Source organism: Prionailurus viverrinus, chromosome D4 (genome assembly GCF_022837055.1).
Source record: "Prionailurus viverrinus isolate Anna chromosome D4, UM_Priviv_1.0, whole genome shotgun sequence".
NCBI lineage: Eukaryota > Metazoa > Chordata > Mammalia > Carnivora > Felidae > Prionailurus > Prionailurus viverrinus.
The window spans coordinates 6,725,966-6,748,067 of NC_062573.1; the positions used below are offsets into that span (position 1 = coordinate 6,725,966).

General features: G+C 47.1%; 1 protein-coding gene across 5 annotated transcripts in view; it reads left to right on the forward strand.

Annotated features, from left to right (window-relative positions):
• TTLL11 (tubulin tyrosine ligase like 11) overlaps positions 1–22,102 on the forward strand; it is a 239,808-nt gene that overhangs the window by 93,211 nt on the left and 124,495 nt on the right. For all 5 annotated transcript variants that reach the window (XM_047829544.1, XM_047829545.1, XM_047829542.1 and 2 more), the window contains 3 exons: positions 6,744–7,319; positions 18,949–19,044; positions 19,791–19,906. In XM_047829544.1, coding sequence (XP_047685500.1) covers positions 6,744–7,319; positions 18,949–19,044; positions 19,791–19,906 — 788 coding nt within the window. The remainder of the gene's footprint in view (positions 1–6,743; positions 7,320–18,948; positions 19,045–19,790; positions 19,907–22,102) is intronic.

A 22,102-nucleotide genomic window follows, 5' to 3' on the forward strand; every position in this document is an offset into this window, starting at 1 on the left:
TTCTTACTTTTGCTAATGCTGTGAAAGTCACTGCGAGAGTCGAGTGTGTATCTGTATGAGACAGCGGACAACGCGTCCAATTCCTATGAACAGTAAGGGGCTTGAGGAACGACGTTACGAAGTCTCATGTTGGCTCCGTGAATACCGGTCAGCGAGGGGAGCTCCCAGGTCCCCTTCCCACCCCAGCTCTCCTTCCTGCACTCCCTAAACCGTAGGCTGTGCTATCTCCCACACCACTGAAGCCGCCCCTCTCACCTTCACCTGCATCCAGTCACTGGGTGCCCTCGAACCCACCTCTGCCTCACTTCCCAGCCCAGCCCAGCCCGGGCCTTCAAGACTTTGACAGCCCCGAATCTTCCTGCGTCTGGTCTTGTTTTTTCCAAACCATCCTCCTCATGCAGATGACTGGTATGGGTGCCCACCACCCCCAGGTTGAAAATCCACCAGTGGCTTATGGGATCAAGTATAAATAGAAGACATTTTGTGATCTCCTCTGCTCCTCTAGCCTCTCGTTCCCAGGTGGGCTCATCTCCCCCCTTGAACTATCCCTGTGTAACTGGGCCCGTCATGGAGGCTACAGCCATCATCCAGGGGCTTGATGGCCCCAGATGTATCTCCTGAGCTCCAGACAGACATTTCCGGGGGCCGCAGAGCCTCTCCAGCTATGCGCCCTCTAACCTCCTCTGTCTGGATCGCCATCTCCGCCGGGCCTCCTGAGACCTCTCTCCTCCTCCCTTCCCTGGGAATACCACCACCATCACCTAGACATTCGGGAGCTGTCCTCATGCGCCTCTCTCCCTCACCTACTCACCCAGTTCTGTTGATTTTACCTCCAAAATATTCTCAAACCTGCCTTCTCCCCCTTCACCCCTCTGCCAGCCTCTGTTCAGGCTCTTCCTCTCTGCTCCTGACCTCTGCCCCCTCCACGCCATTTTCTGTGCAGCAGCCAGAGGGATGTTTCTAAGGACGCATCCAGTTTGGCTGTTTCCTTCTCAGAACCCTGCAGTGACTCTCCATTACTTCAAGACATTGTCCAGACTCCCTAAAATGAAGTTCAGGGTCCTTCCCTGTCAGGCCCCACCCCATGCCTAGCCGTGGTCTTTTTCCCTCACCTTCCTCACATCCTTCCCTCGTTCACTATAGATACGGGCTCTGGAACCCGCCTGTCTGTGTTTAAATCCTGACTCCGTATCCTGTTGACTGTGTGACCTTTGGCAAGCTAATTAACATCTCTGGGGCCCCATTTCCTGAACCGTAAAATAGGGTTGTGGAGAATTAAGTGAGATGATAATGTAACGTGCTTGTGCTTAGAACAGCGCCTGACCCACGAGCACCTCACTGGTGCCATTTCCAGCACTCTGCCCATTTCCCTGCTCTCTGTTCTGCAGCCGTGGGAACGGTTTGTGGTTGCCCAGACTGGTCTGTCTTTCCCCCGCTTTCATTAAGACCCACTGCAGCAGGACGATAACCTGCACGGTTCTTCCTCTTGGTGTCACCTGTCTGCCTCCCACGCTGCCCCTTCCTGTCTGGCGCTGGGGACTGCCTCGTCCTCAGCTGACTCGGTGATCACCTTGAACACTGGGAGTAGGGATTTGGCCTGAGAGCGAGGCTCAGTCCGCGGAGGTTGGAAGGGGCCGGTCCCCTCACGCATGCGCTCTGTGACATCTGCTTGTCTTCCAGAAGCTGTTTTACCTGTGCCTGTGACACCAAGGGTCTCCGTTGCTAAGATTGAATGCAGACCCACCTGAGTGACAGAGGACCGCTCCAACTGGCTTCGACTTCCCTGGTGTTGCAGACACAGTGTTTCTTCAGCAACTGTCCTCTCAGCTGCCCTCGCTGCTAATGATGTTTTGTGGCTTAGTATTCCAGTTGCTGAATTTCTCTCTCAAAATATTTTAGCTTGCTTCCCCCAGATGCCCAGCCGACTTCCTCAAGTGCATCGTAAATCTCCAATCCAGATCTCCTGCTCTTGGAGATCTTCCCGCTGCACTCCTCACGGTGGCACAGCATAAACTGTCCGCTGATGAATGTCCCTTGTGTGTTTGTAACACAGCCTTCAACTCCGGTGATATCAAGATAAATCAATGTTCAGAACCTGTTAGATGGCAGAAGCCAGGGACCTTAGTGTGACCTCTTTATTTTATAGGTGAATACAACAAAGCCCAGGAGGTTAGGTGACTGTCTCAAGGTCACACCATCAGAAATGACCTGACTAAATTGGGGCTAGAAATCAGATTTTCTGCTTTTTTTTTTTTACTTCAGTTTTCTTCCTAACTCACCAAAAAGCTATTTATTTGCGTGTTTTTATTAAAAATTTTTAGGGGCGCCTGGGTGGCGCAGTCGGTTAAGCGTCCGACTTCAGCCAGGTCACGATCTCGCGGTCCGTGAATTCGAGCCCCGCGTCAGGCTCTGGGCTGATGGCTCAGAGCCTGGAGCCTATTTCCGATTCTGTGTCTCCCTCTCTCTCTGCCCCTCCCCCGTTCATGCTCTGTTCTCTCTCCGTCCCAAAAATAAATAAACGTTGAAAAAAAAATTTTTTTTTAACTTAAAAAAACTGAGGTGCCTGGGTGGCTCAGTCGGTTGAGCGTCCGACTTTGGCTCAGGTCTTGATCTCATGGTTTGTGAGTTCGAGCCCCGCGTCGGGCTCTGTGCTGACAGCTCGGAACCTGGAGCCTGCTTCGGATTCTGTGTCTCCCTCTCTCTCTGCTCCTCCCCTGCTCATGCTCTGTCTGTCTCTGTCTCAAAAATAAATAAACGTTAAAAAAATTAAAAACAAAAACATTGCAGTAAAATATGCATAACATAAAATTTACCATCTTCACCATTTTTAAGCATATAGTTGAGTAGCATCATCTCCAGAACTCTTTTCCTCTCCCCACACTGAAACTCTGTGCCCACCGAACACTAACTCTCTACTTCTCCCTCCCCTCAGTCTCTGGTAACCACTCTACTCTGTATCTATGAATTCTGACTCCTCTAGGTACCTTATGTAAGGGTGACCGTTCAGTGTTTGTCCTTTTGTGTGATGGCTTATCTCCCTGAGCATAATGTCAGGGTTCATCCATGTTGTAGTAGGTGTCAGAATTTCCTTCCTTTTTATGGCTGAATGATCTTCTATTGGACGGGAATAGCACAATTTGTCCATCCCCTCATCTGTTGATGGACACTCAGGTTTGGCTATTATGAGTCATGCTGATACGAACACGGATATACAAATATCGGTTCACCGAGAAGTATTCCTTGTACATTTAGATTTAGAGACCCTTGCTGCTACCCACCCTTGCCACACTCCTCTGTTTTTTTTTTTTCTTTTTTCCTAATTGGAAAGTTTGGAAAATACAAAAAGGCACAATGAAGAGTATAGAAGTCATGGATTTTTTTTTTTTTTTTGGTGATATATATTTACAGGATTTTATATTCATGCTGCCCATAATTTTAAAAGTTTTATACATCCTGAGAGAGAATTTTGACAGATAGTCCCATCTATGTGGTAGGGAGAACAACGTGGAATGTATTTAAGGAACCGAGAGCGTGAACACGGACTATGACCTTGGCCAGCCCTAGTCTTTCAGAGAGGAGTTCATTCAAAGTATGATCTTACCGTAACAGTCTACTGAGGGAGCTCTTTGTGGTGGTGCTTCCTTAAGACCATTATTAGTAGAGCGGGTTACTGCTAAAAGTCAGAATTTTGAACTGGGGTCTTTTCCCAGTCACATTTCTCAGATATCCACTAGGGGGCAGTAAAAGACACATAAATTTTCCCTTAGGCCGGATGAGTAGCAAGCGGTCAGGCCACCACATCCTGTTTGCATCTCTTTCAACCACCCATGCATAGTTACAAGATAATGGATTTCACGTCCAACAGCAGCCCTGGGTAAAACTGGAGATACCATTAGCTGTAGCCTACGTGCCGGTCTTCCTCGCGTTCAGGCTAACATCAATGCAGAAAACTTCATTCTCTAGGTTAGTCCCAGATTGTATTTTTCTTTAATTCACATTGGTTCAACGATTCTCAAGCTAAGGGAACATCAGAATCACTCGTCATGCTTTTTCCAAAATACACATGCCCAGGTCTCATCCCAGATCTATTAAATCAGACTCTCTCTCGGGCTGAGGCCTAGTTATAGACTGTATTTTTATTCTGGTCCTCGAGTTCACTAAGAACCAGTGCATTAGCTCTTGACTCTAATAACCGGAGGGAAAGGGCCACCCTTGAGTAAAACCTCGGAGGAGAGTGAATATGAATTCTGGAAAATCTCTTTCCCTTTTAAAAATAGAAGTCACTGAAGGATCTGGTGGCTATGGGAACCCCACTTGGAAGAGCTATGAGGCTTTCCCATAGACTGTGCCTCTATCGTTAGAAGCTAGGAACCTGAGAGAAGCTCTGGAACTGGGGAAGTCCTGGTAAACTCAGCATCTGTGGTTACAGCTTCAAGAAGGCCGCGCTCGGGGGCCAGCCCCCTTATTGTACAGCCAGAGTTCAGATCCCAACTGTCTGCCACATGAAGAGAACCTTCCCTATAGTATTCGGGAGAAAGAGGCCTTTAGTTTTATGTTGTAGAGGTAAATTGGCATAGAGAACCTGAGGTGAGGTCAGACAGCCTCCATCTCCTCGGAACCATCCCACCAGCCAGTTAGGTCAGCTTCCCAGTTTGAATTATGGGAGGACTGGATGGCATTGATCTCTGAGGATCCTTCCAGTTCTAAAATTTCAATGATCCCATTAGTATTAATAATCATGATTTGTATGGTCCTATTCTGGCAAAGAGCAGAAGAAATATTCAGTAATGCAATGAATGACAGAGACTATTGACCACGTAGTTTAATTTATTTAAGGCATATACACTGAATTCAAAGGAGAAAATATTGCTCCCGATAATATATTGAACTGTTAGTATCTTTGGCATAGTAAAAGCTTTCCAGAGGGAAAAATTATCCATCGCTGCAAACTTGACATTTTTCACTTCCTGATCCATAACTGCCATTTCTCCAGCATGCTTATATTTACTGTGAAGGGCCAAATGTATGAATGCTTTGGATGAATATTAAATAACTACATAAACGTCAAGGTCACAGTTGCAAGAAAGGCTCAGTGGAGGGCCCTGGGAGGCTTGCATTGATCTCTCGTGAACTTCCATTCTCGAATCCTGCTGACAAGGGGAAACAATTGATGTGGACCATTATTAAGGTTTTAAGTGTTTCTCCATTGTTAAAGATCTTTTACAAGCCCGGAGTAACCGATAGTGCCCAAGGAATTGGCAAAAGCTTCACTTAGAAATATAGGCTGGCCAGAGAGATAAGTACAACCCAGAGTGCAGATGTCCTGGGCTGAGCTTACACAGCAAAGGTGGAGGGCTGGGGCGAGCCCAGTGCTGGGGCCCGCCACCTCCTCGGCCCCCCCAGGCTCGGCTCTGAGTTACAGAGTTCAGAATGGAAGGCCTGCTCTGGGATCCGGCACATCACAAGCTGCAGAGAAACCGGCTGCCCCTTTCACATCCACCCCCGCGTTTCCTCCAGCTCCCCTCCCCCAGCACGCCATTCAGTCCACAGCTGCACAGAGGACCTGACAAGTGTCCGGGGGAATTGGGTGCATATGAATTATGCAGACCTGCAGATCCAGACTGACTGTCTGGACTGGTCAAGTGCCCTGGATAATTATGTGAATGTCCTGCTGACCTGGAGATGGGAAGACAGCGGACATTATGGATGGCAGAATCTAGTTTCAAAAAGATCTCCACAGACTGGAGGAGGATGGGCCCAGTCTACCAGATGAACTGAGTAATAGATATAAATGATGGCATGAACATTTCCCCGCACGAGCTCCCCGTTCGGTCTTAGGCTCGGCCCTTTGCACATTTTAGTTTATTTCTTTACCGCGAGCCAGTGAGCGTAGGTTTGTAGATCTCCATTTTGAAGAGGAAGAAACAGAGACATGGCAGGGTAGAGGAAGGTGCTGTAGAGTCCTTGATCGAGATTCCAATCCCACTTCTACCCCTCAGCTGACAAATCACTTCATCCTTAACAGTTAGGAATAGCTAGGCTTCGTGGCTGCCTTTCACGAGTCAGGTTCGATGTGCTTAGACCTTTGCGTTCATTATCTCATTTATTCTTCAGTGCAATCTTGCTGCTCTGTTACAGACTGAGGGAGTCACAGAGAACTTAAGTAACTCGCCCGAGGTCACGCAGTAAGCAGCAGGGCCAGGATCGAGCCCAGGCAGTCAGATTCCAGTGCCCACACTCTTAACAACTGCTGTGCCCTCTCTGCTTCCTATGTTGTAAAAAGAGAATCCTATTCTCTGTAAGGGGTAAACTCGGTAACTAATGTGCAGTGCCTAGTGGAGTTATCTGGCACGTAATAGGCACTCATAAATGGTGTCAGCCATCCTCCTCCTTCTCCTCCTCCTCCTCGTCATCTTCCTTTTCCTCCTTACCATCATCATAGCACCATGAGTTACATGACTTGTCTGGGGTTAGACTTCATAACTGACAAAGACCCTGGATTTGAACCTAGCTCCTGTGACTTCAGATCTGCCTGACTCTCAGTCCCCCTTCTGGAGGACAAGGCCGAGGGCAGTCCTTAGGTCACTATCCTGGTACCTAGTACAGTATTATCTCCCTGGTGCTCAGTGAGTGCTCACAGAGGCAGGGCTCACTTTGTCACTCATTCACGAAACATTTGCTGAGGTCTTGCTCTGACTTGGGGGTCCAGAATATAATGCAGCCATTCTTTTTTCCCCCACCAGGTTCGAATGGTGAAAGACGGTGACCCATCCTGGAAGCCCACTTTTATTGTGAAACCTGATGGTGGTTGTCAGGGTGATGGAATCTACCTCATTAAAGACCCCAGTGACATCCGCCTGGCAGGGACCCTTCAGAGCAGGCCAGCGGTGGTCCAGGAGTACATCTGCAAACCTCTTCTTATCGACAAACTCAAGTTTGATATTCGTCTGTATGTCTTACTCAAGTCCTTAGACCCCTTAGAGATTTATATAGCCAAAGACGGACTCTCTAGATTTTGCACGGAGCCATATCAGGAGCCCAACCCCAAAAATCTGCACCACATCTTTATGCACTTAACCAACTACTCGCTGAACATCCATAGTGGTAACTTTGTCCATTCGGACAGTACTAGCACGGGCAGCAAACGGACTTTTTCTAGCATTCTTTGTAGGTTGTCTTCCAAAGGTGTTGACATCAAGAAGGTCTGGTCTGATATCATCTCCTTGGTGATTAAGACTGTCATTGCCCTGACTCCAGAGCTCAAGGTTTTCTACCAGTCGGACATCCCTGCAGGGAGGCCGGGGCCCACATGCTTCCAGGTAACCCTCGCCTGTCTCCACCTGAGTTCCCAACCTTGATGGGGCCTTTGGAGGGCTCCCAGCTTCCTGCGAGATGAGGGGTGGGGCGGCATGGCCAGAGGCCGGCAGGGGTGGGTGCTGGTGTGGTCTTTGGGGTTAAACCTGGGTCCAACTTTCTATTTGCCAGCTGTGTGACTTGAGGCAAGTTATTTCCCTTCTCTCACCTGTAAGACGAGACTACCCCCCTTAAAGGACTCTTGTAAGAATTAAATGAAATAACATACATAAAGCACAGTGCTTGCCGTTCGTTTATTCATTCTCCCTTCTAGCACGTTTTACACCTGCCTAGTAGGGGCCAGGCCCTGTCGCAGGTACTGGGGAGACAGTAAGTCAGGTCTCCACTGGCCGAGGCATAGAATTTACTAATATGAGAGACACATGGTTTACGAAGCACCTGGTATAAAGTGTCACGAGTGCTAGAGTAGAGTAAGAAATGTACTGGGCACCGTGACATTGTGGGGCCATCTAACGTCCTCTAGGTGAGAGTGAGGGTGGTCTGGGAAGGCTTCGCAGGAGCGGAAATTGGATGGAGCGGGAGATTTCTGGATTGGGCTGGGGGAGACGGTGTTCCGGGGGCAACCAGGCAATTCAAGGAACTGAAAGAGGTTCAGTGTGGTTGGCGGGTGGGGTTTGAGGCAGAGCTTGGAGGGAGACGAGGGAAGAGGAGGCCGGGCAGGTCGGTAGTGGCCGAGTCGCGGAAGGCTGAGGGGGCCCCCCAGAGGGTGGTCGCGGGGACTGGCATGCTCAGGTTCGCACGTTACAAAGAAGAAACCAAAGGCAGAGGGGAGAGTGGATTGGGCAAGGCTGGGAGCAGAGGCTGATGAACCGATGGCTTTCATACAAGCAAGAGGTGGTGTTCACTAGGATGAGGAAGGTCTCGGTGTGGGTGGAGAGAATAGGTCTGAGAGCCATTCTGGAAGTGGAAGGGCTGGACTGGAGATGGGGTGGGGGGAGTGTGGTGGTGAGGGAGCAGCGGAGAGCCAACACGGACTCCCAGGAGCTCAGGCACTCGGATGGATGGATACAAACCTCAGGAAGGGGACCGGGCTTGTGTGGGAAAGGTCAGGAGTTGGACTTGACCATGCCCTTGAAGTGCCCGTGTGACATCCAAGTGGAGAGGTTGAGTGGACAGTCGGACATTTGGGCCTGGAGTTCAGGAGCGAGAGGCCGGGGCTGGGCTGGGAAGTCATCAGCATTCAGTGACTCAGGCCACGTGAGGCTGCAGGGAGGTGGGGCCTCAGAAGATCTCCGTGGGCACCGCCATTCAGGCAAGGGAGAGGCGGCTCGGGTGGGGGGACCAGCAAAGGAGGTCAACAAGAAGGGGCTTGAGACATAGAAGGCATATCAGGAGGGGAGGCACCCTAAGTGCCAAGGAAGGCGCGCCTGGAGAAGGAGCGGGCAGGGAACGGCAGCGGCGAATGCTGAGATGTCACACGGGACCAGAACTGAAAGTGCCCACTGAGCTTCGCGATCTTCAGGGGAGTGACGGGGCAGGGGCCACGGTGTGGTGGGCTGAGCCCAGGTGGGGGCGGGGAGCGGGAGTGACAGCAGAGGGTTTGCTCAGGGCATCTGTCTGTGAAGTGGGTGTCGGGGAAGCTGGAGTCCAGGCGCTCAGGAGACACACAGGTTCCCACCACCAGATAAATCAGAATGGGGAGCAGATAGCAAGACCCTCTGGGACCCTGTCCATCTAATCTTTAGAATTACTTGTGGCAATCGACGTATAAATAGAATACACAGAACATGTGTGTAAGCTACGGAGCAGAACAACAGAATGGTCATCCCAAACGCACCCCCCGCCCCTCCCCGCCCCGTTCAAGATTGCCAACTACTGTGCTTGTCCCGATCCCATTTTCCTACCCACCCCCGGGCTCACGTTATCCGGAATTTTATGCGTATCATCCCCTTGTTTTTAAAAATCCTTTTGTGATGCACTAATGTATCCCTGAACAGTATATTGTTTCATTTTGCTTGGTTTTGAGATTTATAAAAACGCTGCTATAAAGTATACAGTCTTTTTCAACATTCTCTTCCACTGCATGTTGAGGTGGGGTGTTGGGGCTGTTTCCTGTGTATTGCTGTAGATGCCAGTGTAAATACACACTATTTGTCTGGGCTGTTCCTCGTCCTCCGTCTAAGGCGGGAGAGCAGCGGGTGGTGTGGAGCAAGGAGAGGAGACGCAGGGGGGCAGCGTCTCTAACGGATGGGCTGTTAATTCAATAGCAAGAGAGGGGGCTGGTCCCCAGGTGCAGGTGCCAAACAGAGAGGCCAAACAGAGGGCCCCTGGGGCTGGGCACTGGTCAGCAGGGTTTCCAGGCAGACTGGTGGGACCCTTTGGAGGGCAATTCAGGCAGTGATCAGTTCCAGGAGGAGATGGCTGTCATCTGAAGATCTGTCCTTAGGCACTTGGACCTCAGGCTTTGAGTCCCAGGTGGGATGCCCAGCTCAGCCATCCGGTAGGCAGCTTAACGCATTAGAAAGGGTAAGTGGGCAGGATTTAGAGATAGGAATAGAGAAAACGCGTCTTATCCCAAGCCATGAGAAGATTGGGGGCAGGAGATAGTTGCAACGTGGAGGCATCCAGGGGTCATCCCGGGGGACCATGTGGTCACATCTGTTTGACGGTGACAGCTATTCCAGGAGTATCATGTGGGCCAGCATGCACAGCCAAGCCACACGGCCCTGGCACAGTGAGCGTGCAGTGGGGAGGGGCCAGGGTGGTTGTTCGCTGCCTATCCTGCTGTGGACAGGACGCACAGGGCAGTCATTGGGGTGGAACCAGGGGCCCACGCTGTGGGGAATGGGAGGGCAGACAGGGAGGGAGCCACTGGTTTAGACAGATCACGTCTAGCAAACGGAACCACAGCCCCCATATCTGTTTTCCATTGCTTGACCACACTAAATGCTTCCAGACCTGGGGGCCAGGGGATGAGCCCTGGGCTGGAAGTAACATTCCAAAGGAGCAGCTCTTCCTCTTTCCAGCCGTGTGACCTTGGGCAAGCTTCTTCACCACCCTGGGCCGCTGTCTCCCTGTCCGAATCGCCTACACTCACCTCCCCACCTGCCTTCTTAGGGGTAGCGTGAAGTATTATAAGTGAAAAACTTCGACAAGGCGTAAAGTGTTAGGTGTTTGAAATTTGGTTTACCCTGCATTTCAGATTCACAGTGATTGAGAAAATACTATTCTTTTTCCCTTGGGGGCCTCTCTTAGTTACTTTATTCTTATCACTTGGTAAAACACTTGTTAGTTTGGGTCTCAAATACCTGAAGTGATTTGAAACCCAGAGATTTAGGGAGAAGGTATGGTTCTGCTATCGAGTTGCTGTGTGATCTTACATAAGTCACTTAACTTCTCTGTGCCTCGGTTTCCTCACCCTCCTTACAGTGCTGTTGTCCGCCCCACACGAGATAAAGAGTACAAAGGACTTTGCAAACTATAATGTGCTGTGCAGGTATAATAAATTATTTCTTTGTCGTGAAGCCCCCTTTGCCTGTAGCCTGGGCCCAGCCCACACTGCAGCATTCCAGGACATAGACTCTAGCCAACCACATTACATTTATCTTAAACATGTGATTGTGCCCCCTTTCCAATCATAGCCACAATAACTACTTGGGAAACTGTGGTGGCCCGGAGCAGCTGCTGGCACAGCTCAGGCTGTGGGCAGGTTTCCTGTAATCTGTTGCCTAGGGAACGTGGCAACCCTGTCATTCCAGCCCGGCCCCCGTCATCGCCCAGCCACACTGCTACCCACCCCCCCTCCGCCGCCACAACACATCCCCATGTCAGTCTTCTTGGGGGCAGCAGTGTGACTCTGGCTTCAGCAGTAAGGTCCATCTGGGGGTAGATGATTCATGTGGCAGAAAAACACATGCAGAGGAAAGGTTTTCCGCTCAGCTTTCAAAAACATTCTTTCCCAATCCTGTTGCTTGGTCTGTATCTTCCTTTAGCTCTGTGTCTAATTCTCTCCTCGGCTCATGATCCTTTCCCTTAGATGTCTGGAGGAGACACCTTTCCTAAATGCTAACGCGTTTCTCTTTCTTCTCTGTCCTCTTGACTTCCTGCTCGCCTTCAGCCCCAGGCACCCCATAGGAAGGAGATAAGAAGCAGCCTTAAGGCCACACGAGGGCTTGGGGTTTGCTCTCAGACGCCCTGGGTTTGAGCTAATAGCGGCTCCTTTTTCCAGCCACTCTAGCTGGTGAGCTTGCAAGTTAACCTTTCTTTGCCGCAAATCCTGTAAGAGGGCCTGTCACAGAGAAAGGAGTAATTAACTTTGCCTGGCCCAATCAGGGAGGGCTTCCCAGAGGAGGAGCTGTTTTAGCTGGAGCTTAAGCATGGAGAAGAATTTGCCAAGCAGAAAGGGGCAAGGGACCCCATAGTGACCTGCTTTCCCTTCCACCTCACTGGCCGCTGTTTCTGTGCTCCTCCTCTGGACCTTCAGTGTTGGGGATTCCCAGGACTCAGTGCCTGGAAAGTTCTTTTATGTACAACCACTCTCTAAATACCTCATTTAGCCCCATGGCTTTAGGTTCCAGCTATGTGCTGTTGACTCCTGAATTTTTATCTCCAGTCTTGACCTCTCCTGAGCTCCAGGCTGGTATATCCAGCTGCCCCCTTTCATTTTTTTCACCCAGACATCTAGTGGGACTTTCACATCCAACATGTCCAAAATCAAACTCTTGAATTCCCTCCCAAACCTCGTCTCCCATTGTTTTCCTATTTCGGTAAATGCACGACGTCCGATCAGTTCCACAAACGGAAAACCTGAACCATCCTGCTTTCTTCTTTTCCTCTCCTCCTAGATCTAATGCACAAGCAACGCTTGCAGATAGATCCTAAATGTAACCACGTCTGACCAGCTCCACTGCTGCCATTCCAGTCCAGGCAGGGGTCACCTTGCACTTGTAGCCTCCTAATTGATGTCCTGTTTCCCACCCTTGCTGCTTATGGCCTATTTTTCTCACCGTAGCCAGAGTGATTCTTTCAGAACATGCCAGATCAAATTACTTCCCTTGTGCAAACTCTCCAATGGCTTTCTCGTTGCACTTGAAAATCCTGGCTCCTTACCATGGCCTACAAGATGTGACATGACCTGTCCCTTGTCTTTCTATCTGACCTCATCTCCTACCACTGTCCCTCTTGCTCACCCCTTGCTGTTGTTCAAAAGTGACCTTTGCTCTCACTGCTCCCTCTGCCTGGAATGCGCTTCCTTAGCTCTTCAAATGACTTACCCACTTACTTCATTCAGTCCCTATTCATGCATCCCCTCTCGAGGCTTTTGCTTCTGGTCATGATGGAACAACAAATCTGGACTTAACAGCCTTTTGAAAGTGACTAGAAAGCTGGACAATGTGCATGAAATAAGTGGTTTCAGATTTTGGACAACAGACATCTCAGCACTGTGATCCCTGAGGAAGTGGGGGATGGAACTGAGGTGAGTCCTATGGTCACCACAGCTTCCTGTCTGGGAGCAATCTCCTGGATATGGATGCTGGGAGGAGCCTGAACCAAGCCCTGTGACCTCAATGAGCTGAAGAGTTGGAGATCAAAGTTGGGGAAGGCTGAGGTATCTGGAATTCTGTGGACAGAATTCTGAAAAGGAGGGAGCTGAGCAGGGAATGGGCTCCAGAACCTGCAGAGACCCCTGTGTTGTTACTGAGTGCTAGGCCACCATGTGTGGAGTGTGGGTCAGTCAAGCTGGGCAAAGAGTGACTAGTGAACTGATAAGCGAAACAACATCCGGTGCCCACACAGAGCAGGGAGAGATGTTTATACTCCAAGTAGCCAGGCTCATCCTTGGTGGTCATCAGGAGCATTCAGTGGAGGTTCCGGAGAAGTTATGCCTTAATGGACTAACTCTTCCCTGGAATGAAAGTTGCTCTACCCTAGTGAAGTTTAAACAATAGGCCTTTGGGGCACCTGAGTGGCTCAGTTGGTTAAACATCTACTCTTAATTTCGGCCTAGGTCGTGATCTCACGGTTCATGGATTTAAATCCTGCAACGGGCTCCATGCTGACAGCATGGACCCTGCTTGGGATTTTCTCTCTCCCTTTCTCTCTGCCCTCCACCTCCCCCTCAAAATAAATAAATAAACATAAAAAATAGGCCTTGGAGGTATCAAACTAATCTGCAAATAATTGCCAAAAAAGCCTAGCACTTTTTAAAAAACAAAACCTAGACACTCAGCATTGTAATGTTCACAGTGTCCAGCATCCATTCCCATCCAGCATTCAGCATCCAGGCATTCCACAGAGCAGGTAAGGCCATCCATACCAAGGGAGGAAACCAATACAAACAGACCCAGAGTTACCAGCAACGATGAAACTAGTAGGGGAAGGATGTTACAACAGCTGTTATAACTATGCACAACATTTTAAAGGGAAATATGAGCTTAATGAAGAAGAGAGATGGAAGCTATTAAAAAGAACCACATGAACTTTCAGAAGAGAAAGATACAAAATATGAAATGAAAAATTCACTGAATGAGATTAGCAGATTAGACACTGCAGAAGAAATGGATCAGTGAACTTGAAGACACAGCAATAGAATAGAGAAAATGACAGGAAAAATAAGTGAACAGACCCTCACTTATCTCTGGTACAATATCAACATGTGTATAATTGGAGCTCCCTGAGCAGAAGAGACAAAGAAGATGCAGAAAGACTTTTTTTTTGGAGAAATAGCCCCAGATTTCCAAATTTGAGAAAAAAATAGAAATCTGCAATCCAAGAAGCTCAAGAAATTCCAAGGAGGACACACACACACACACACACACACACACACACACACACACACACCAAAGCTTAACAAAATCAAATTGTGGAAAACCAGTGATAAAAAAAAAAAAAAATCTTATATTCAGAGGAACAAAGAATAACCAAAAAGTTATTCTGATCAGAAACTGTGGAAGCCAGAAGACGATGGGATGACAAGACCTTCCCTAGTTATCCTTCTAAACCACGAACCCTCCCCTCCACCTACCATATCACACTCATTTGTCTTGTTCACTGGTTTATCCTCAGGGCCTAGAATAGTACTGAGTATTTAGTAGGTGCTCAGTAAATATTTCATCAGTAAAGTTGTCTTCCAGGCAGAAGAGTATAAAGGAGAAAGCAGTAAATCATCCTAGAACTGCTAATAGTTCAGCACAATTACAGCCCAAGATGTGCAGGGCGGGAGGGAGAGGAAATAAGGCTGGAATGTGAGACAGATGTCAGGTCATAGAGGAATTTGTAGGACATGCCGTGGACCTAGGCCTTCATTCTGCAGGCAGGGATTTTAGGCAGAGGAATGCTAATACTCTGTTTGCATTTTAGAAAAATTACTCTGGCAGCCCCTTGTGCCAGGTGAACTAGATGTGTGAGATCGAAAGCAGGGAAATGAATGGGAAAGCTATTAAATTAGTCCAGATGAGAGCTTGGTGCGGACCTGATCTAGGCCAGGAGCGGTGAGGATGGGCCAGCTCTGGAAAGCTCTTCAGGAGGCAGAATGTACACGAGTTGGTGAGCAGCTAGATGTAAAAGATGAAGGAGAAAGTTTTAACTTGTGTAATTGGTGGATAAGGAATACAGGAGGCAAAGTCGATTTTAGAGAAAGGTGCTGTATTAATGATCAATTGGCTGTGTAATAAACTACTCCCAAAGTAATAGTTTAGCGGCTTAAACTCACAAACATTTATTATCATTCAGTGTGTGTGGATCGGGAATCTAGGCTTCGGGGACTCCCTCTGGTTCAGTCTCCTACAAGGCTGCAATGACTATAGTCACCTCAAGGCCTGACTGGGGAAGAAGCCTTGGGGTAGGCCTCAGCACCCCCTGGCTGTTGGTGGGAGACATTAGTTCCTTGCCACCTGTGCCTCCAGGAGGGCAGTCCACAACATAGCAGCCAGCTTCCCTCAGAGTGTGTGAGCAAGAGAATAAGAGAAGGCCTTCCAAGATGGAAGCCCTGGTCTTCTTATGATCTGATATTGAAAGTGACATCCCATCATTTCTGCCCTATGCTGTTTTTTAGAAATAAGTCACTAGGTGCAGCTCACACTCAAAGGAAAGGGATTACACAAGGGCATGATTGCCACGAGGTGGGGGTCATTGAGACCATTTTAGAGGCAAGTGAGTTTGGATAGTGATACTGAGTTTGGATATGTTGAATTTGAGGACTCTGGGACCTCCCAGTTGGGACTACTCTGGATACAGATGGATGTGTAGTTCTAGGGTTCAAGAGAGAATCCCCCCTCATCGGAACGTAGCTTGGACCTTGGCATGAGTTTACAAGTAATGGTGCAGGATCCTTTTCTTCCCAGGTTGTTTTGGAAGCTTCTAAAAGGGCTGAAAGACAGATAACTTTGAATCCCCAGGGTACCCCTCGAGTAGGAGGTGTGCAACACATAATTGCTTGCATCAGGGCAGAGTATCATGTGACTGAAAAGTCCTCTCTCTCCTTTTGACAATTCTTGCTCTGCCACCAAACTGGAGGGAGGTTTTCTCCTTTCTAAGCTGCTTTTATGATCTGCATAAAGTGGCTGTTAGACTAAATTCGTAGTTTAAAAATATATATATATGTGTATATATATATATATATATATACATACACACACACATATATATGTATGTATGTATATATGGATCCCCAGAGAAGAAAGCTTTATATATATATATATATGTATATTATATATATTATACATTATATTTTATATATATATGCACACACACACACACACACATATATATATATAAAGCTTTCTTCTCTGGGGATCCAGTATATGAGATAGGTAAAAGTTGCTTTGATCTGGCCTCCCCAGTGCTTCCCCAGAAAAGAACCCCATTTTGAAAAACACTGGACCAAATTCCTGATTTTTTTCCAGCTCTATTCCAGAATTTTATGACAAGATTAACTCTAAGCTCCTCCCAGTTCCATTATTCTGTTTATTGAGATCCACTGGTGCTACATATTTCATTGAACTTTTGAAAAGAAAATCTATATTTCCTTGAATTCATGAAAAAAATATAATAATGACCTTTATTAAATACTTACTATGTTTCAGGCACTGTGCAAAATATTTTACATTGCATTATCTTTATTTGGTCTTGGCTCCCCACTATTTATTGGATTGTAGGCTCCATGGGGTCAGTGACCTCGTCTAGTCCACTGCTATATTTCTAGAAGGTAGAATAGTTCCTGGGATATAAGAAAGCACTCAATAAATATTTTTTTGAATGAATGAACTAAGGTAAGTACTATTCTTATTCCCATTTTACAGATGAAGAAACTGGGGCTGAGAGTTGCTAAGTAACTTGCCCATAGTTATGCACATTAAAGGCAGAGCTAGGATTTGAAATGAGCTCTTCTGGACTCTAAAGCCACATGATGCCATTTCTTGTTGGTGGGATCCGTAGGAAACTGCAAAGGGAACTGTCATATATTGAGTACCTCCTACATGATGAGCCTAGTCATAGGTGCTTTTTGCTTCCATCATCAGCTACTCTGCAAGGTAGCTATCGTCAGCTCTCATTTTTCATGAGGTATATGAAGCTCAGAGAGGCTATGCACTGCACCTAGAGTTGTCTAGCTAGTCCGAGAAACAGAGGTAGGATTGGAGCCAAGTATTTCTGACTCCAAAGCATTTCTGTACAAGACCCTACATATTCAACGACATGCACCCAAGTTTAGGTTCTAGAAAATACCATGCCATTGGTGGGTGCAGATCAGTATGGCTGTTGAGGTTTTGCCTTCTCCAGCTTTCCTAGAGCTTTATTTTCAGGTAACCACTGTTCATTGAACTGAAAGAGCCCACCAAGCTGAGAAAGAGCGAGTCCAAGCTTCTAAGATGTAGCAGAAAGCAGCTGATGACTAAGGATGATAAATGCAGGCACCACAGCCCGCTGTTCTCTGTAGCCTCATCAACACCACATGCCTCAGCCCCGGTCTGCAGTTAGACTGATGATGTCACCAGAGTCTTCTAAAGGCCTCATCACTCATAGCCACTTGCCATATATTATTAAGTGGATCTATAATGCATGTAACATTTTCTACTGAATTTCCATTCCTTTCTTTTCATGACCAGGGAAAGAAAAATAGAGCAAGGGTGACTTTTTCCAACTTCTCATCCTCATTGCCCTTCACTGAAGAATAACCTCATCCTGAATTACCCCCAAAAATGGTCATTCGGGCTCTGATTTCATTAATAAGAATGAGGCTACAGTTGGATAATTACCGTCTGACTAATGCACATTCTGTATAGACAAGTAAATGGGTTTCCCTTCATCTTTTCTGCTTGATCCACAGAGGAGGGGATACAGCTGTATCTTTTTCTTTTTCTCTCCTTTATTCTCCACTTTATTTTTTGAAACTTTGGCACTGTGTCAATTATGTCAGAAGCTTTCTACCTCATCACCTCCTAGAGAGATAAGGAGAGTCCTCCCGAGAATCTGACGTCCTTGTGGTTTGAGTCTGAATCTAATTAGAACCAGTGATTTTGAGGATCGGGAGATGTTATGCAGGTGAAGGGTTGTTTCGGGCAGAGGGAAAGATGCACAGGGTGGCTTACCCCATCTTAGGGCTTGTGAGGAACTGAAGGAAGCCAAAGACGAAGCCTCACCTAAAGCAGCACGCTGGATGGAAGGGAGGGTGTCAAGGACACATGGTGTTGGGGTTAGCCTTGGGTGTGGGTCTGTGCAGTGACACAGCACTCTGTGCTCAGAAGGGCTCCGTGCTTGGTTTAATGCTCTGCTGCCACCATCATGAAATTGTCAGTACTTTTTGAACAAGTCTCCCCCTCCCCACCGTGTTTTCATCTTGCACTGGATCTCACAAATTCTGGAGCCAGCCTTATGTGGGTATGAAATCCAACTCTGTCACTTACTCGCTAGGCGAGCTTGGGGAAATCCATTGGCCTTTGTGAGACTCAGTTTCTGCTTTTGGAAAATGGAGAGCAGGATCCTTCCTTCAAACACACCATCATGAGGACTAAACGAGATTATGAATAATTGGTGCACCGTGGAGTAATTGGTGCCTAATAAATATTCCCTTTCCTTAGCTAAGGAGCGTCTTTCAAAATCACTGGGGTGGGGAGCAGGGGGGCATTGTTTTTCAAAACTAGTTTGCCTGGGTTCTACTCTGAAAGATTCTGACTTGTAGGTGTGAGCTGGGGGATATGTGGTGGTTTTGAAAGGGCTCCTTAAGTGATACTGATGGACATCTGAGGTTATGAAAGGTAGCCTTGGGTTTTCAGAGATCTAGCTAAGAAGCAGCTTAATAGAGGAGAGCAGATGGAGAGGGAGAAATTGATGGGCACTACTGATCCTCAACATAATAAAAAACCTGTTAAGGAAGAAAGAGGTCACTGATATTGCTGAAATGCACCAGGAGAACTCATCCCATCATCAAGGTTCCTGTGAAATTTTCTGCTGTCCATTTAGCCTGACAAGAACACCCAGGGGCAGAGGGGCCGTGGACAAGAGAAGCCAGGGTCAAGGCGCAGGTTGGGGGCCAAGTTTGAACTTATTGTCACCTTAATGACCCTAACACCATACTCGATTCCTGAAAAGAAATTGTAGCCAGAGGGAGTAATCTTGAATTATGTGTATCCTACCCAGATTTTAGGCTTTGACATCCTTCTGATGAAAAATCTGAAGCCTATTCTCCTGGAAGTAAATGCAAATCCCAGCATGAGGATCGAACATGAGCAAGAAGTAAGTATTTTGAACGCCTCGTTGAATATATTGCCATACAACTGCACGTGCCCTCTCATGCTGTTCACTCGGCTAAACAAGGTTCAGCATTCTCAGATTTGCACAGTGAACTTCTGTTCCAGTCTAAATAGTTTCAGTTTTGTGGAGCTCTGAACAGAGTCTATAAATATAAGACCTCTCCGACCCCTGGTAACTTCTCAGCATGCCATTCTTCCAATTTTTAAGGTCTGCAGACATAGAGGCAGCTGAACCTTTCCATCAGTTTTGACGTGAACTAATTAGTTAGCCTCAGGAGATGAACTAATTGAAATTCTAGGAATATGATTTAGCCATGTCGACATACTTGAATCACTAACATAAATAGCACATTCAACAGTGGTTAGTGCATAAAAAAAGACTGGAAGGAAACACACCAAATACTAATATTGTGTTTTGGGGGGAGTATGTGGATTTCTTTTATTTTCTTAACCCCTTCTATATTTCCAAATTTTCTACAGCGAGCATGTATGATTTTGATAACTAGAAAGACATAGTGCTCCTTATGTACGTATTTCCGCTTTACATATTTTGTTGATTTGTTAAAGGAAACTGACACTGTAAAAGTAACATAAAGGGAGTCTTTAAAAAATTACCTTCTGTAGATGAACATAAGCAAAGCCTAACAGTACAACCACTGGAGCCAGTGCTAATAGGTACTTGGTACTGAATCACTCTCCACTGTAACACTGAATCCTTATCCATTCAAGCTTTCTCCGGGGGTCTTTGAAAATGTCCCCAGCCTTGTCGATGAAGAAGTGAAGGTGGCCGTGATCAGAGACACACTACGCCTGATGGACCCACTTAAGAAGAAAAGAGAGAACCAGTGAGTATATTTTTTATATCATTCATTTCTATCAACTCTGCTGGCAGTGTCCCAAGCAGCTAAGTTCCCTTAGAACATTGTAACATTGGAGTGAGATTTACACATTAAACAATCTCACCCATCACATTTTCATTTGTGGACATCAGCCTCCAAATATAGTGACTTGCAATCAGGAGATGGAGACTTGTATATGAATCCAACGTTTGGGATTCAGCTGATGAATTTTTAGCTGACTGTTATTTGAATCTGGAAAGTCTCTTCTACGAACCCACTTTCCCCTGAGGTGGAATCTCCTCTCACCCACCACTGTTCACGTAGAGCTTTTCTTGGAAATGCCCAAACATAGGGAGAGAGTAAAACAAAACCAAGGAGAGGGCCATAGGTTGCTTGGACGTGATAAGAATCATTTCCCTTTTCACTTTCTTCCTGATGTTTATACTCTTGCAGGATAAGTTTTTGGTTTCGACGTTTGCAGGGCCACTTGAAGTTCTGGGAGTTCTGTATTCTTTACAGTTATTGTTCTTTTCCATCCCACTGGCCCCAGGGTGCGTTACCCCAGTTGGGGCATTGGTAAGAGTATGTGCCCCACCCCTCCCTCCCCGGAATCACCCCAGAAATGAACAGCATCTCATTTGGGTATTTTGTTTTGTTTTTATCAAATTCCTGGCTCTCGCAAAGTAAATATCGTTATGCTTGTTTTAGGCAAAAAAATCAAAGCCCTCCTTGTCCCCCCAACAGATCAGCTTGACCTAAATGCCCGCAGACAAATAAAGCACGTGTCAGCTGTGGCTCGAGACCTCAGGGAGCATGGACTTCCCTTTCCTAAGCAAGTGGTGTTTTGCGAGTTCCTCTCCTGCAGCACCTCACCAGCTGGGCTCAAGCCCAGACAGTGCTAGAATATTCTGCACTGGTGCTTCTCCCTTGGCTGCATGTTAGAACCATCTGGAGAGCTTTCATAAATACCAGTGTGAGGGCCCCCGCTTCTAGAGACGCCGATTTTAATGAGCCTGGGCTGGAGGGCTGGCCACAGAAGTATTTTAGGTTCCCTAGGTGATTCCACCGTGCAGTCAAGGTTGAGTGCCACTGCCTGGCAGGAAATGTCACTCTGTAGGAGCATTTGTCATATTCTGAGTCAGGCTGGATGGTGCCTGCTCGGTTGAGTGTTCCTCTGGGGCGTTCTTCCCCGTGGGAAGCACAGATTGCCATTGTTGGCAAGACCTGGCCGAGAACATTCACCTGCAGTTCGGAGGGCCAGTCCCGCCGGGTGTGGCTTCGGCCAATTAGAGCTTCAAAGTGGTGGCCTGTCAGCTCTGCCGCATCCTGGGTGTGGCCCTAACACCATGGGTAACGTGTCCATTCGTATGAGCACGTGACTGCTTTCTTCTGCCATCCCGAAGGAAAGGCAGCAGGTGGATTGCAGTTTGGTCAGATTAATTGCAATAAACTCATTCCTTGAACATCTACTCTCTAAGGGTTATCGATCTCCCTGATAGAGGTTAGGTCTTGGGAGATTGTGTGGCACTGTGGGGAGGTTTCAGTGGCTATCCATGTCAGTATGGCACGCCGGTACAGCTCTTTGAAGATGACCTTGACACATTAGCAGCCTGATTTGTGTGTGTGTGTGTGTGTGTGTGTGTGTGTGTGTGTGAACAAATCCAGGGGCCATTGTGTGGCCATGAAAAACAGGAAAAGATATAAAAGCATCACTGTATTTTCACATTAAGTGATATTGAAACGTGATTAGCTTTCTTCTTGTTGTTTCAGTTTTTTTGTGTTCCGTTTTGTTTAGTTTTGTTTACCCACACCTGGCATTCTGGATCTTCTCTGTGAGCTGCACAACTAAAATTTAATAGCGACGGGGCACGGGACCACAGGAAGGTTGGGCAAGGCATTTGCAGCTTACCAATCATAAGTAGCAGAACCTTGTTTTAACTGAAGGAGCACTGGCTCTTTTAAAAATTGATAACCAGGAATAGGTAAAATTTCTAGAACCTGACCTCAATTCTAATATAAATCTTTCCTCTCCCCCTTTTCTTACCTAGAATATAAGGGGGTATATGAATAGCCAAATGTCATTTACTGATAATTTTCCTAAATTTCACCTTTAAAAAAAAAAAACACAGTAATGATCGTCCATTAAAGTACTTTGTAATCCGTAAAGTGCATTTGTATGTAAGGAATTATTATGACCGTTTT